Source organism: Entelurus aequoreus, linkage group LG03 (assembly GCF_033978785.1).
Source record: "Entelurus aequoreus isolate RoL-2023_Sb linkage group LG03, RoL_Eaeq_v1.1, whole genome shotgun sequence".
NCBI classification, from domain to species: domain Eukaryota; kingdom Metazoa; phylum Chordata; class Actinopteri; order Syngnathiformes; family Syngnathidae; genus Entelurus; species Entelurus aequoreus.
The window spans coordinates 55,438,197-55,454,639 of record NC_084733.1 but is presented as its reverse complement, the minus strand read 5'-3'; the positions used below and the strand labels follow the sequence as shown (position 1 = coordinate 55,454,639).

Below are 16,443 nucleotides of genomic sequence, written 5' to 3'. Positions count from 1 at the left end.
AATGGAAAATGTATAGTCTCCATTTACCTAACATTCATATTTTTGAAATGTGGGAGGAGTCCAGAGTACCTGAAGAAAACCAACACACGCACAGGGAGAACATGCAAACTCCACAGAGATGCCCAAACCCAGATCTTCTGACTGTGGGGCCTACATGCTCACCACGAGGTCACCATGCATCATTAACATCATTAAAACATACTTTTTAAAAAAATGCTCACAACTCACTTTCGGCCGGGATTCGATCTCAGTACCATTGTGTTTAAAGACGTGCACTAATGTAAGTCTTATATTCTAATCACTGATGGAGCAGGACGTGGTTAGGAATATGTCTGCAGTAAAGTCGGACATTTTTACATTCACGCCAAGCAGGGTTCGCGTTAGGAGAGGGTTGGCCCTGAGTAGAAGTTGCATTGATAAGTTAGCTAAAATGTAGTGATTATTTCATATTATCTGATGGTGTGTTCTCATTTGTCATGGTGGTTTGGTTAAAACAGTGATTCTCCAACTGTGGTATGTGTACTACGTACTCGTCAGATTCGCGTATAGAGAGAGTGTGGTCAACTCGGTTTCAAAGTTGGGACCAAACATGGTGCCCTGTAGACAAGTGAGGGGCTTTTGACCAATCAGAGAGAGTATGGCCAGATGGTCAAAAGCCCCTCATGTGACTACAGAGAGCCATGTTTTGTCCCAACTTTGAAACCGAGTTGACCATACTCCACTAGTCATATGTGAGCTCCATTTAGTGGTACACCAAAAAATCACTTGATTACTGTTACTGTTCAACCTGTGTGTAATGTTATATTGGCAAAAAATATTACATATACTTGGAATATACTTGGTACTTGTAAAGAAAGTTTGAGAACCAATGGGTTAAAACAAAGTATGATGTGTTTGCTATGCTAACGTGGTTCTTTTGGTCAAGTGGGTCTGTGAGGAGACAATTTACTTGAGCTCACACGTGAGCATGTGCTACATAGACCAAAGTCATGAGCCAGTGTCAAAATGGCAGCAAAAAGCATGCAAAATGAGAAAATGAGTTAAAATTGCTGTCTCTTTGCTGTGCTCTCTTCCTCTGTGTTTGTGACAACGGCACTTGTTAAAAGTATATCTTAGAAGGTTTTTGAGAGACCTAAGATGGTTAACATAGCGTAATATAACAATAAAATATGTATTCAACTCAGCAGACAGCATTTTGGTTTGGAATATTTGAGTTGTGTCAAAAATGTGCCACCAATCTCGCCTTTACTTTACACATATTTTCCATACTACGTACTGCGCAGCCTTTGTTCCCATGGAAAACATACCAATGTGAATGCCACAGCAACCACATCAAAGTGTGTATCAAGTATTTTTAGTAATTTGTGGTCCACTTCAGAGTACCAAACCACAACTGCTAATGGTACCACAATGATGATGCATTATGGCCACAATTACTCTCAAATACCAATTTGTCTCTCTTTCTTCCTTCTGAGTTATTTAATGCTTACAAAGTCGCTGATTGGTGTCTTTTAATGTGTATTTGCAAGCCCCATGTGAGTAGTATCCCAAAGGGGACCTATGATGAATTTAGTCTTTTCTGACTTTCTAATGTTGTTACAATGTTGGATATTCGTGTTAAACAATGCCCAAGTGTCAAATTATAGGATTCATGTGTTCGTGAGGTTTTGCAATCTGGCTACATCGTGACATCAGAGCAAGGTGGACGTACTTATTTAGACATTTAGTTAAAACTCTCAGCTAGGGAGAGCAGAGTCAGGCCATGACATAAATGCTGGTAAAAGCAGTTCTTTCATGCACTCTCTGAATTGATCGGTTAGTGTGCAGGTGTACCTAATGTTGTGACAGGGTGAATCTATATAATGTTTATGAAGTTTATTTCAACAGTATCCGGAAAAAAAAATAGCGGTGATGACTTCAAGATATATATTCAAAGAGTGTACATTTTCAAAAGATTAATGATGATACTTTTGGAGAGGGTATGGTTTAACTTGCAATCTGGGAACTTCTAGCTTCTAGAATCAAAAATATCGCAGACAGAGTCAAAAAACGGGTTAGAAAATTGACTGTGGAGCTACATATATTAAACATTTTAACTAAAGCATATCCAATACATATTATCTGGACCAGGTATTCTCAAACTGTCGTATGGGTACCATTTGGTACGGGTGCTCCCTCCAGTGTTATGCTAAAGAATCACTTAATTAAATATTCAAACAGTGTTCACTCCGTGTGTAATGTTACACTGGCCATAAATGTTATTGAAATATCCATTTTAATGAATGTTCAGGTCTACTACGCTACTGTATTTAAATGTTGGTCGTTATGGTGGTACTTGGTCAAAAAAAGTTTGAGAACCTCTGATCTAGACCACAAGGAGTGTTTAAATGTAGATTCAAATCATAGGTCCTCTTTAAGATAATTTTTGTTGTAATTTGGCGCAATAGAATTCAACTGATTTCCTTCACCTGTCAGACATCAAGGTCGGCTGCTCATCAATGAACTCCTCCGGTGCAGGAACAAACATGCTGACTGTGCTCGGTGCAGAGAGCAGACTAGTCTTTGTTGGACCTACATTACAGGGAAAGACCATTCATTGAGGTAAATTCCATTTTTGTTGTTTCAGCAAAGAATGACTGACTGACTAACCTGTATCCCAGGTGCTGATGTTATGCGGTGCGCTGGATTGATGCTCCAGCTGCCTCTTCATCAGCTGGCTCATGGTCAGCGCCCCCAGGGAGCCTCGCTTCACTTGACGGTACTGAGCTGTAAGGTCACACAGGGACAAAAACTTAAAGATATTGGTATTCCTGTTTGAGGAGCCATGTAGGAAGATAATGTGTGAGGTCACAGAAAAAAAGGAAGTTTCAAGGATACAGAGTGAAACAGATGGTCAGTATAAAAAATACGCCACTAGCTATTTTTGTTTTGAAAGAAATCAGCATCTGTCCCACAATACGAATGTCCTGGGTTCGATCCTGCGCTCGGGATCTTTCTGTGTGGAGTTTGCATGTTCTACCCATGACTGCGTGGGTACTCCGGCTTCCTCCCACCTCCAAAAACATGCACCTGGGCATAGGTTGATTGGCAACACTAAATGGTCCCTAGTGTGTGAATGTGAGTGTGAATGTTGTCCGTCTATCTGTGCTGGCCCTGCAATGAGGTTGTGACTTGTCCAGGGAGTACCCTGCCTACCGCCCGACTGCAGCTGAGATAGGCTCCAGCGACCCCCCGCAATCCCAGAAGGGATAAGTGGTAGAAAATGGATGGATGGATGGAAGAAATCAGCAACTGAGTAAGGTAAGTGATGTGTCAGATTCCTACCGGAAACTGAAGAGCGGTGGCTTGTTTCGGGCATTGCGGCTTCAAGGGTCGGAGCCGAGGCAGATTCCCGTGGCTTTTCCAAAGTAGACAGAGCTTTGTTATCTGCAAGGTGATGCATTGGTCAGTCAGCCTCACTAAATCCAACAAATGGAGCACAGTTCATGTAATTTAGCTTCTTTTGTTCGGGGTTGCGTGCTGAAGCCTGTCCCAGCTGACGACACAAAATTACAGTAATAATGCATGATTTTTTAAATCCAGTGTTTCCTATAAAGTAGTCTCCTGTTTATCGCTGTTAATTGTTTCTGGATACACGGGAAAAATGAATTTCCGCGAAGCAGAAGTCATTAATTATAAACCGGATATATTTTTAATAGATACAGCATAAAACAAACTGTTTACTACCTTTTAATTACATTTTCACCAATACAGAATGTATGATAGCCCCCTATAGGTGAGATAACACCCTTTAGTCAGCTTTACACTCTTTTAATGCTGCCAAAGGGTGGGCCAATCAGTGGTCACAATACTGAATAGCATGCTCTGATTGGTTTGTTCTCATGTGGTGGTTAATACAACTGTAGTATCTTTATTTTTTGTTGTTCATTTAGCCATTTTTGTGCTTCAAAATGCTTAATTTACAGGGACGTGAAGACACTTTATGGAAAAAAGAGGAAAATTCAGGGAACAATTTGTGAATAAATTACTAACATTATTATCATTGAAAATGTAATGTAAAATTCTATAACATGCATGCAAAGAACTCAAATATATTTTCCCATTTGGCAACTCTATCCTGTAGCCATGCCCCATTCGGGTAATATACTCCCAGTGTTGTCACCTCTGTTTACAATTCGTCAGGTCAAAAATATACCTTCTAGCTGGCTGATAGAAAATATTCTAGAACTACAATTGGTTGGGAACTAACAATGTTAAGATTGTAATCATCCAAATATGATTAGCAGCAAAGTGGACAGCTGTCGTGGCCCAGAGAGCAAACATAGGTGACAACAAGTTAGCTAGCTAGCAAGCTTGTTGCAGGCTGATTGTCTTCCGGTCCTGCAACTCAGTGTGACGTTTAGGCAAGAGGATATGGGGTGCCGAATGTAAAAGCTCAGTCATACTTTTCTAGCGGATATGTTATGGATCACACTCCTGCTGCTGCTCTTCCTGCTGTGCGTCCTGACGGGCGCGCCACGGGCCACGCCCACAGACGCACTCTCCCGGCTGCTGGCGCACCTCCTCGCGCCTGCAACCAATCCGTAATCCACACACCTGCCCGTGATGAGCGATCTGCCTTCAAGAGCCAACGCAACCTGAGATCCGACGCCAGAACGTAGCTTGTCGTACCCTGTACAGTAAGCCCACACGTTCCTCGCTCACCCATTTGTGCATTTTCTCTCCCTGTGCTTCCTCCCCGCCGTGCTCATTGTCACTTGTGTTGTGTCTTCTCCAGCTCCCCGTCATCCTTCCTTGTCAAGCTGTGTGCCTTGTCACCTTGGACCTTCCCGTGGATTCCCCCTTGCCTTCCTGGATTTTCGACCTCACGCCTGCCCACTGACAACGACGCCGCGCTCCTGCCCTCGACTACCCACCTGTCCTCCAACACTCGAGCCTGCCTTGCCCTTATTTGGACTTCCACCTGGATCAACACGCACCCTCAACATCCTCTAACAACCACGCTCAGATAAGTCTCACATTTAGTCACACTACATCTCTTTGGTTTAATTACACATCTCACTCACATATCCAGCTGGCAATAAACACGCTGACAGCTAAACGAAGTCATTGTTTCTGTCGTCTACTTCTCCCAGTAAAACGTCACAGTACGTTCTGGCCATGTCAGAACCAGACGGCAAAAACATGACGCGTACCCCGCTCACCTCCAGAGCCTCCCCTGCACCCAACATCACAGGTGTGCACACGGCACTCCAGCAGCACCAAGAGCGCTTTTGTGTACTTGAAAACAAGCTGGATGCTGCTTTTGCTGACATTTTAGCTCGACTAGAATTAATTTCCCCAGGCTCTTCCGCTCCGCCGGCAACCGAGCAAGTCGCCTCTGCCGCTGCAGTCCCCATACTGCCCCCTACTTCCTGCGAGCCGAAGATCGCTAGCCCCAGAGCATTCGAAGGGGATTTTGAACTTTGCCGTGGCTTCTTGGTCCAGTGTGACATGGTTTTTCGTCACCAGCCCTCTCGTTACACTTCTGACGGGGCCAAAATAGCCTTTATGTTTTCATTATTGACTGGAAGGGCCCTCCAGTGGGCCACGGCAGCAGTTGACCACAACATTGGCCTCAGCACAAATTTTGCCACGTTTCGCTCTGAATTCCAGGCAGTTTTTGATCACCCCGCGGATGGAGGAGACGCCGCCTCACGTCTTCACTCCCTCCAGCGAGGTTCTCGGTCTGTTGCAGACTACACCCTCGAGTTCCGCATCCTGGCCGCTGACAGTGGGTGGGATAATAAGGCCTTGATGAGCGCCTACCGTCGGGGCCTCTCCGACGAAATCAAGGACGGATTGTTGCGAGACCGCCCGGCCACCTACCATGACCTCATCCAGTTGGCCCTGCTCATGGACCAGAGGCTAAAGGAACGGGCAGCGGAACGAAGACTCGCAGCCCGCGAGAGGACCAGACGGCCGGCGTGGGAGAATCGGACCGCTTCCTACTCCCCTACTGCTCCCAGATATGGGGCTGAAGGCGCCCCCTTGGTGGACCAGTCTGGGTTTTTTCCTGTACCTTCCAGTGGGGTGGAACCCATGCAGTTGGGCAGGACACGACTTGCCACTGAGGAACGGGAGAGGAGGTTCCGGCAGGGCCTCTGCCTCTACTGTGGTTGTGCGGGTCACATGATCCAGACCTGCCCCACACAACCAAAAGATCAGGCTCACTAGTAAGGGGAGTACTAGTGAGCCATACCACCTTTCCCCAGGGTCGCAGTGACCCTGGCAGCCTCTTCCCTGCTACTTTATCTTGGGAGTCAAAGAGTCTGAGGGTGGGAGCATATTTGGACTCGGGTGCAGATGAGAGCTTCCTGGACCATGATTTTGCCTGTCAAGCCGGGATTGAACTTCTTCCCCTGGAGAAGTCCTTACCAGCTCAGGCCTTGGATGGACATCCCTTTGGACCTATCACCCACCGTACAGCACTGGTCACACTAACCCTGTCAGGCAACCACACGGAACAAATCAGCTTTTTGATCCTCAACGCCCCCGTAGCTCCCCTTGTCCTCGGCCGCTCATGGCTTCGCCAGCACGACCCCCATATTTCCTGGATTTCAGGGAGAATCTTGGCCTGGAGCACGGCATGCCATGCTAACTGCCTCAAAGTAGCAGCCCCCGTCTCGGAGAACCCCAAACGTGAGTCATCCCCATCCGACCTGTCTGGGGTCCCCGTTGTCTACCATGACCTTGCAGCCGTATTCAGTAAGGCCCGGGCACTATCCCTACCCCCGCACAGACCGTACGACTGCGCCATCGATCTCGTACCCAACGCAGTACTCCCTTCTAGCCGCCTGTACAACCTGTCAATACCCGAGAAGAAGGCCATGTCTGACTATATCATGGACTCACTCGCTTCAGGGATCATCACTCCCTCCAAATCACCGGTAGCCGCTGGATTTTTCTTTGTCGGCAAGAAGGATGGCTCCCTCCGCCTTTGCATCGATTACCGAAGACTCAACGCCATCACAGTCAAGAACAGGTATCCTCTTCCACTCATGAGCTCCTCCTTCGAACCTCTTGCTCCTGCAACAGTCTTCACCAAGCTTGACCTCCGCAATGCTTACCATCTTGTCCGGATTAGGAAGGGGGATGAGTGGAAGACAGCCTTCAACACACACCTAGGCCATTTCGAGTATCGGGTCATGCCCTTCGGTCTGACCAATGCCCCAGCCGTCTTCCAAGCTCTGGTCAATGACGTTTTAAGAGACATGCTCGAGAAATGTGTGGTTGTTTATCTGGACGATATTCTGATCTTCTCTCACAACAGGCAGGAACATCAGCAGCACGTCCGCCTGGTTCTACAGCGCCTCCTCGAGAACCGCTTGTTCATCAAGGCAGAGAAATGTGAGTTCCATTCTTCTTCTGTAAACTTCCTGGGCCACATCATCGAAAGGGGTAACATCCGAGCCGACCCCAAGATGATCAAGGCAGTGGTGGAGTGGCCCCAACCCACCACTCGTACTGAACTAAGGAGGTTCCCTGGATTTGCTGGATTTTACCGTCGATTCATACTCAACTTCAGTAAGGTAGCTGCACCTCTCCACGCACTTACATCTACACTTACTGCTTTTGTTTGGAACAAAGAGGCAGACGTGGCGTTCCAGAGCCTCAAGAGGAGCTTCAGTTCCGCCCCTGTTCTCGTACACCCTGACCCGGACATGCCGTTCACGGTTGAAGTGGACGCTTCTGACTCTGGGATTGGGGCAGTGTTGTCCCAACGTTCCAGTGGGAATAATGTGTTGCACCCGTGTGCATTTTTTCCTAGATGCCTCTCTCCAGCCGAGAGGAACTACGATGCAGGGAACCAAGAACTGTTTGCAGTCCACGATGCACTGGTCAAATGGAGACACTGGCTGGAGGGGGCCAAGCATCCGTTTCTGGTCCTGACCGACCATCGGAACCTCATCCACATCCGATCCGCTAAAAGACTGAATGACAGGCAAGCTCGCTGGGCACAATTTTTCTGTCGCTTTAACTACACCCTAACCTACAGACCAGGTTCACGTAACGGCAAGGCGGACGCTCTTTCCCGGATCTTCTCAGAGGAACCCACCATTAAATCCACTCTTGAGACCATCCTTCCCCCTAACCGCATCATCGGGATGGTAACTTGGGAGATCGAGGGCTTGGTCAAGACGGCCCTACGTTCCGACCCTGGTCCCGGAAATGGACCCCCTAATAGACTGTTCGTTCCTGAACTTTTAAGGGCCAAGGTAATTGACTGGGCTCACTCAAGTGTGTTTACCTGTCATCCCGGAGTCCATAGGTCTCTAGGTTTTATTCAACGCCGTTTTTGGTGGCCTTCCATGGAGGTGGATACCCGTGAGTTTGTCGCCGCCTGCAGCGTCTGCGCCCGGAACAAGGCAGACCACAGGCCTCCTGCCGGCCTCTTACACCCACTTCCCATCCCCAGTCGGCCTTGGTCCCACATTGCTGTTGATTTCATCACGGGTCTCCCCCCCTCTAGAGGTAACACCACAATCCTCACCATCATTGACAGGTTCTCTAAGGCAGCACATTTTATTCCATTGCCCAAACTACCATCCTCTGCTGAGACGACGGACCTGCTGGTACAGCATGTGATCAGAATCCACGGGATTCCCTCCGACATTGTCTCTGATCGTGGCCCCCAATTCATTTCTCGGATCTGGCAGGCCTTCTGCAAGGGAGTTGGGGCCACGGTTAGTCTGACTTCCGGCTACCACCCCCAAAGCAATGGTCAAGCAGAGAGGGCAAACCAGGGGGTGGAGACCATGCTGCGCTGTATGGCTGCGCAACAGCCCAACTCCTGGAGCAAATTTATTCCATGGGTGGAATACTCTTTTAACTCCATGACCTGCGCAGCTACTGGTATGTCCCCGTTTGAGTGCTGGCTGGGGTTTCAACCACCCTTGTTTCCTTCCCAGGAGATCGAGGTGGCAGTTCCTTCCACCCGGGCCCACCTGAGACGATGTCGTAGAGTGTGGAGGTCCGCCCGCGCTGCCCTACTGAAGGCATCTGAAAGGATGTGTCGCAACGCCAACCGGCGGAGCATTCCGGCTCCCGACTACCAGCCCGGACAGCACGTGCTGCTTCGGGCCAAGGACCTCCACCTCCCGATCTTCTCCCAGAAACTGGCACCACGTTTTGTTGGACCGTATACGGTAAAATCCAAGATCAACCCTGCTGCAGTACATTTGGATCTTCCACATTCCATGAGATCCCACCCTGTCTTTCATGTCTCCCAAATCAAACCAGTAGTTAGCAGTTCCCTGCCCCCCCTGCTCCTCCTCCTCCTAGGGTCCTCGAGGATGGGGACAAAGTCTGGACGGTCAAAGAGATTCTCAGGGTCCGGCGACAGGGGAGGGGATGGGTATACCTTGTGGACTGGGAGGGTTATGGTCCTGAGGATAGGTCTTGGGTACCGGCATCTTACATCGCCGACCCCTCCCTGATCGAAGACTTTCACAGAGCTCACCCTGAGGCACCCCGAAGCTCGCCGGGAGTCTCGCATAAGGGGACTCCTGCTGCTGCTCTTCCTGCTCTGCGTCCTGACGGGCGCGCCACGGGCCACGCCCACAGACGCACTCTCTCTGCTGCTGGTGCACCTCCTCGCGCCTGCAACCAATCCGTAATCCACACACCTGCCAGTGATGAGCGATCTGCCTTCAAGAGCCAATGCAACCTGAGATCCGACGCCAGAACGTAGCTTCTCGTACCCTGTACAGTAAGCCCACACGTTCCTCGCTCACCCATTTGTGCATTTTCTCTCCCTGTGCTTCCTCCCCGCCGTGCTCATTGTCGCTTGTGTTGTCTTCTCCAGCTCCCCGTCATCCTTCCTTGTCAAGCTGTGTGCCTTGTCACCTTGGACCTTGCCTTCCTGGATTTTCGACCTCACGCCTGCCCACTGACAACGACGCCGCGCTCCTGCCCTCGACTACCCGCCTGTCCTCCAACACTCGAGCCTGCCTTGCCCTTATTTGGACTTCCACCTGGATCAACACGCACCCTCAACATCCTCTAACAACCACGCTCAGATAAGTCTCACATTTAGTCACACTACATCTCTTTGGTTTAATTACACATCTCACTCACATATCCAGCTGTCAATAAACACGCTGACAGCTAAACGAAGTCATTGTTTCTGTCGTCTACTTCTCCCAGTAAAACGTCACAGGATATACAGTATTTCTCAGATTTAACTCACTTTTCTCACATTTAGCAAATTTTCATAACATATTCATCACATTTAAGTTTAATCCTTGTGTGGTGTTCGGGTCTGTGGGACCCGTTTTTGATTTTTATTAAAAGAAAAATGATACAATTAATTAATTTTTTCAAACTAAGACTCACTGGCTTTGGCTCATTTTCTGTGAAGAACATATATCAGAATACATATTTAATGAACACACACCATACACACACACACCCACCCCCCCCCCCCACCCCCCCACCCCCCCCCCCCACCAACACATTTCTATTACATATAAGATGTCCGGCTAATAGAAGTGTGGAAATTGATGTTCTGTGTACCACACGCCCGCCACACACACACACACATACACAGCAGGCCTAGACGGCACAGAACATCAGAGGGTCAAATGTGCGACAAAATGAGAGCAGACAGTGTTGACAAACAATGTTGCAACCTTGTGTGGGAAGCGCAGGTGCAGAAACACAAAAGAAGAATCCCTGTGGGATGCAGAAACTGGCGGAGAAATTTCCATGCAATGTTCATATTGTTGTTACTCAGCCAGTGTTTGTGGTTCTTAGACTTAGACTTAGACTTACTTTTTATTGTCGTTCAAATTTTAACTTTACAGTACAGATAAGAATGAAATGTCGTTGCATTAGCTGGTTGGCAGTGCAGGATAAAAAAGCAATAAGTTGCAGATATAAATAAATAGATTACTGTAAAGATAAATATATTGCACTTTTGCATATGCATCTATGTTTATGGATGTATGTTATATTGTCTTTATATTCCAGCGAGTTCATCCGTTTGTGGGGGAATTGAGGGGATTATTATGATGCGTTCAAGAGTCTTACGGCCTGAAGGAAGAAGCTGTTACAGAACCTGGAGGTTCTGCTTCGGAGGCTGTGGAACCTCTTTCTAGAGTCCAGCAGTGAAAACAGTCCTTGGTGGGGGTGGGAGGAGTCTTTGCAGATTTTCTGAGCCCTGGTCAGGCAGCGGCTTTTTGCGATCTCCTGGATAGGAGGAAGAGGAGTCCTGATGATCTTTTCCGCCGTCCTCACCACTCTCTGGAGAGACTTCCAGTCTGAGGCGTTGCAGGCTCCAGTCCAGACAGAGATGCAATTGGTCAGTAGGCTCTCTATAGTGCCTCTGTAGAACGTGGTGAGAATGGGGGGAGGGAGCTGTGCTCTTTTCATCCCACGCAAAAAGTGCATGCGCTGCTGAGCTCTTTTTACAAGAGCTCCGGTGTGTAGGGACCAGGTTATATTGTCAGTTATCTGCACCCCCAGGAACTTGGTGCTGCTTACCATCTCCACCGCTGTGCCGTTGATGAAGAGTGGAGCGTGGCTGGACTGGTGCTTCCTGAAGTCGACAATGATCTCCTTGTTCTTGTCGACGTTCAGGACCAGGTTGTTGGTTCTGCACCAGTCAACCAGATGTTTCACCTCCTCCCTGTAGTCCATGTCGTTGTTGTCACGGATGAGGCCCACTACTGTCGTGTCGTCCGCATACTTCACAATGTGGTTAGTAGTGGACCTGGCGCAGCAGCCATGGGTCATCAACGTGAACAGCAGCGGACTCAGGACGCAGCCCTGGGGGGAGCCGGTGCTAGGGGAGATGGCACTGGAGGTGTTCTTGCCCACTCTCACAGACTGTTGTCAGTCTGTGAGGAAGTCAAGCAGCCAGTTGCATAGGGGGGTACTGAATCCAAGGGTGGCCAGTTTGCTCACCAAGTGCTGCGGGATGATGGTGTTGAATGCCGAGTTGAAGTCCAGAAACAACATCCGCACATGTTTGTCCTTTCCTTCCAGATGTTCTAAGCTCAGGTGGAGTGCAGAGGAGATGGCGTCCTCTGTGGAGCGGTTAGGGCGATAAGCAAACTGGTATGGGTCGAATGTGGGGGGAAGTCTGGAGACAATGTATTCCTTTACCAGCCTCATTACCGATGTTTTTGGGATAAGTCAGTATTTTAACATAAAAGTGTTTGATTGTGAGGCATTAAAAGCCACAAAATGCAAAGGGTCCATCAGACGTACAAACACTGGCTGAGTAACAACAATATAAACACTACACAAGGGTTAAATTAAATGTTGACTATAATTAAATTTAATTATCTAAATGTTAAATTTAAATCTTAATGCTGAATCGAAATGTTAAATTTAAATCTTACATATAAATCGAAATGTTAAATATAAATCTTAAGGATGAATCTAAACCTAAATGTTAAATATAAATATAAATGTGAGTGCTAAATGTTGAATCTACACCTAAATGTTGACTCTAAACCTTAAGGTTGAATCTAAATCTAAATATTAAATTTTAATCTAAAGGTGAGGGCTACATTTTAAATCTAAACCTAAATGTTAAAACCAAACCTAAATGTTAAATCTAAATCTAAATCTAAGCCTAAATGTTAAATATAAATATTAAATCTAAATGTGAGCGCTAAATGTTGAATCTAAACCTAAATGTTGCTTAAATTTGCAGATTATGCCAATGAATGTGAGGGTGAATGTTGTCTGTCTATCTGTGTTGGCCCTGTGATGAGGTGGCGACTTGTCCAGGGTGTACCCCGCTTCCACCCGACTGCAGCTGAGATAGGCTACAGCACCCCCCGTGACCCCATTAGGGACAAGCAGTAGAAAATGGATGGATGGATGTTTGTTTAGACTTGTGGGAAACATTGTTTATGTAAATGATGTGTTTTGTATTCTACAACTTTCAAGCAGAATACTGTACTAGCATGATATTTCTGTCAGACTCACCTGGGTCTGTGATCTGCTCGCTGCCAAGTTTATCAAACGTGTTGAATGAGATGTCCAGGTACTCCCTCTGGATGGCGCTCACAGCTATTTTCCTTTGTTTCCGCTGTCGAGGAACGATCTGGATCTTAAACTCTGCCTCGTCGTTTTCATCGCCATCGTGATGTTTCGGGTCGCTGTCCGCTTCATCGCCCATGTCATCGTCTTCCTCGTCATCACCGTACTCTTCCTCGTCATTGCTTTTCTCGGGTGAGGATAGAGGTTCGAAGTTGTCTTCCGGGATGTCTAAGAAGATTGTCCTGCCGGAGGGACTGGAGCCCTTCGCCTCCTCAGACATCCCGTAGTTGTCGTCCAGTGAGGTGTCAGGCACATGTGGGGTCTTCCTCAGCAAGTCTCTCTTCTGCTTCAGGGTCATGATGGGGCTCTCATGGCAGATGTTTTCCAGTCGCTCAGGCAGCTCCAAGGAGCTGGAGGGCGTCAACTTCTTCTCGAAAAGCAACTCCTCAGAGCCTTGTTCTCCTGTCAGAAGGTCTGGAATCTTTTTGTGACTGGAGCAGTCCTCAACACTCACCTGCACCACGGGGGACAGCCGCAAGGTGTTGCTACTTGCGGGGGAGGCCACAACTTTTGGACTTCCACTGAACTTTGTGCCTATCAAGGTGTTGAGGTCAAAGTCCTCATCACTCTCAACAATCCGAAGCGGAGGTAAGGATTCAAAGACTAAAGAGTCGGTGTCAGACATGGAGAGCAGCGAGTGTTTTTCCGGAATGGAGGTGCAGTCGGAGGAGAGGTCAATGAGGTCTGTGTCCTCCTTCCCTGCAGCGGACTCCCCAGCAGAATCCTGATCCAGCCTGTCCTCAAAGGTCTCCATGCAGCTGAGGCGGACCTCTGGTATAACAGGCTTGGAGCTGTCAGACTGTCCGCCTCGAGAGCCCCGTCGGTCCACAGCATTGCCACCTTCCACTCGAACCGAGGAGCCATTGGAAGATCCTTTGCCGTGTCGTCTGCTGTGAGTGGCGGCGGATGGGGGCAAGACCACGGGGGGTGCCTGCAAGTCGCAGCGGTCGATGCAGGATTTGCGTCGATGTTCGTCCAAATTAAAGAGGATGGAGTCAGTGTTGGAAATGTCGAGAGACTTCTGCTTGTTCATGGCCTGCAGGCGCTTCTTCCTGGTGCTCTCCTCTCGAACACAGTGCAGGATGCTGTCCTGGAGGGCGCTGGCTTCCCGATATTCCGACAGCTCAATTTCACCTGAAGCAGGAAAGAGTACAAAAAAAAAACCATAGAGAAACCAAAATATTTTACGTGAATGTAAGCTAAACTGTTGATGCTCTTACTTTTCTTTGCATTGAGCTCTACAGGCTGGTACTTCACAGACTTGCTGCCACCAATCCTCTTCAGACGGGCAAAGAAGGTCTGTGACTCCTTGTTAGCGGCACCCGTGGGTGTGTCATGAACATCGGACTCATCAAACACGCTGTCCTCCTCTGAAATATAGGTGGGAGGGAAATTGTTGCCCTATTATGAGTATAGTGTTTAAAAAGGACATCTCAGTCTCATTCCACCCTATCACGTGACTGCAAATTACATTTGTGGCGCCCCCTATGGGTTGGTCTCATGAAGACATGCTAGCATTCATGTAGATCACGAGTGACAAACTCAAAGCCAAGGGGGCCAGATCTGACCCGCCCCATCATTTTATATGGACAGATTTTAATGAAATGTCCGAAAACAAAGTCTCATCATCTACAACAAACACATTTTACTTTTTGCTTACACCTTGCCAGTCCCGCGCTGCGCAGAGGATTCTGGGAGATGTAGTTTATTTTTTGACCTAGCCAACGCCACAGAAAAAAACTACACACCAAGTTTTGTTTGATCCTGTCACGCGTCACGGCATGACGTGAATGATTTGAAACCAAAATACCACAGTATCTACAAAACCGTTACATCCCTATTGTATTGCAATATTTTCTCATCAGATCAGCTTATAATTTGTCGTATTGCAATGCTACTAAAGATAAGGTTATGATCTGTTGTATTGCAATATTACCTCATCAAATTAGGTTATTTTTTGTACTGTAATGTCATATCATCAGACCTGGTTATAGTTTGTTGTATTGAAATATTACTTCATCAGATCAGGTTATTATTTTTTGTACTACAATATTTAAAAAAAAAATTGGATGGAGCTTTGCCTCCTTTTAGCTATATTAACATTCTAAATGTAGCTGTTCACGCATAGATTTTTCAAGTGACAAATGCTTGAGCTTGAGGGTTGTCGGCACGCTCTAAATCTTATGATTTCATGAAAAATATATAAGACGCCATTTAATTTTTTAGACATTTTGCCAAATAATGCTCAAGCTGAACATGTCCACCTTTTTCCTTTTCACTGTAGCGGCTCATGTTGGAGTTGTCGCTGTAGAGAGGACCGGCCGTGGCGTGTGGACGACAGCTGTGATACTGGGCATTCAGGGTGTTGATGGTAATGTGGATCAGGTGGAGTACAACTTTACTTCCGTCCATTTCTCTGTAAGGGTACTGAGGCACATAAACATGACATTTCATTTGGTGCAGGGGCTCAACCAAACTAGTGCTGCAATCAAAGTTCAGCCTGCTATGTGTCTGATTGTTATAAATATGCTGGTAATTTGGGTGATTTACCATGTGCTCAGTACAAAATATATTTCCGTGCAAACTCCAAATAGTACCTTGTAGAGGATGACCAGCAGGGCTTTGAGCCACATCTGCCTGATGTGTGGACTCAGCGCCCAAAGAGAGCATCGAGGTGGCTGCTGGAAATAGTGTCTCAGCTGAGGACAAGTGCAGTACTTTAAGACCTGGACCACCAGGGGGAGCAGCTGCTTCCCTAAACCGATGTTATAGTCCATGACCTGAGAGAAACACAAGTATTGGCCAGCACAGCAGGAATGTGCAAAATTCAGAATTGAAGAAATTAAAAATGTATCTGATATGCAAAAAATTCAATTCCACTTTTTTCTTATTTTCAAATTATAATTCTTCAAATTAATTTATTCAAAATTCCAATTTGGGAATTTTTTACAAGCCTGCACAAAGCACAGTAATACTACACCCTAAGTCTATTAAAAAGGTGTTGTTGTTTTTTAATGTAAAGTACCAGTCACCTGTGCAATGCCAGCAATGAAGGCGTTAAAGCACGTGGAGGTGCGCATCTTTTGAGGCGCAATCATAAAGCAGCCCTCCTGTTGGTCGTAACCTAGCAGCACATACAGGTGACGCTTCACCGTGTTGAAGGCCTTGGCGCTGCCAATGTCTGCTTCAGCACTGCTCTTGTCTTTGGCCATGAATTTCATGAGCACCATGATGAGCTGGTGGACAGTTTGGTGGTCTATGCCGGCGTCCTCGGGAAGAAGGTCCCTGATGATGCTGTCATCTTCAGAACATGGTGTCTGGGCTGCAAGCGAGCCTGTAGCATCA

At 47.3% G+C, this 16,443-nt stretch overlaps 1 protein-coding gene across 1 annotated transcript in view; it reads right to left on the bottom strand.

Annotated features, from left to right (window-relative positions):
• The window catches only part of LOC133646639 (protein unc-79 homolog), a 116,881-nt gene that overhangs the window by 24,112 nt on the left and 76,326 nt on the right, over positions 1–16,443 (bottom strand). Inside the window, exons 28-35 of the mRNA XM_062042220.1 lie at positions 16,131–16,432; positions 15,696–15,878; positions 15,363–15,525; positions 14,319–14,468; positions 12,985–14,232; positions 3,325–3,426; positions 2,650–2,766; positions 2,469–2,571 (exon numbers count right to left, since the gene is read on the bottom strand). Coding sequence (XP_061898204.1) covers positions 2,469–2,571; positions 2,650–2,766; positions 3,325–3,426; positions 12,985–14,232; positions 14,319–14,468; positions 15,363–15,525; positions 15,696–15,878; positions 16,131–16,432 — 2,368 coding nt within the window. The remainder of the gene's footprint in view (positions 1–2,468; positions 2,572–2,649; positions 2,767–3,324; positions 3,427–12,984; positions 14,233–14,318; positions 14,469–15,362; positions 15,526–15,695; positions 15,879–16,130; positions 16,433–16,443) is intronic.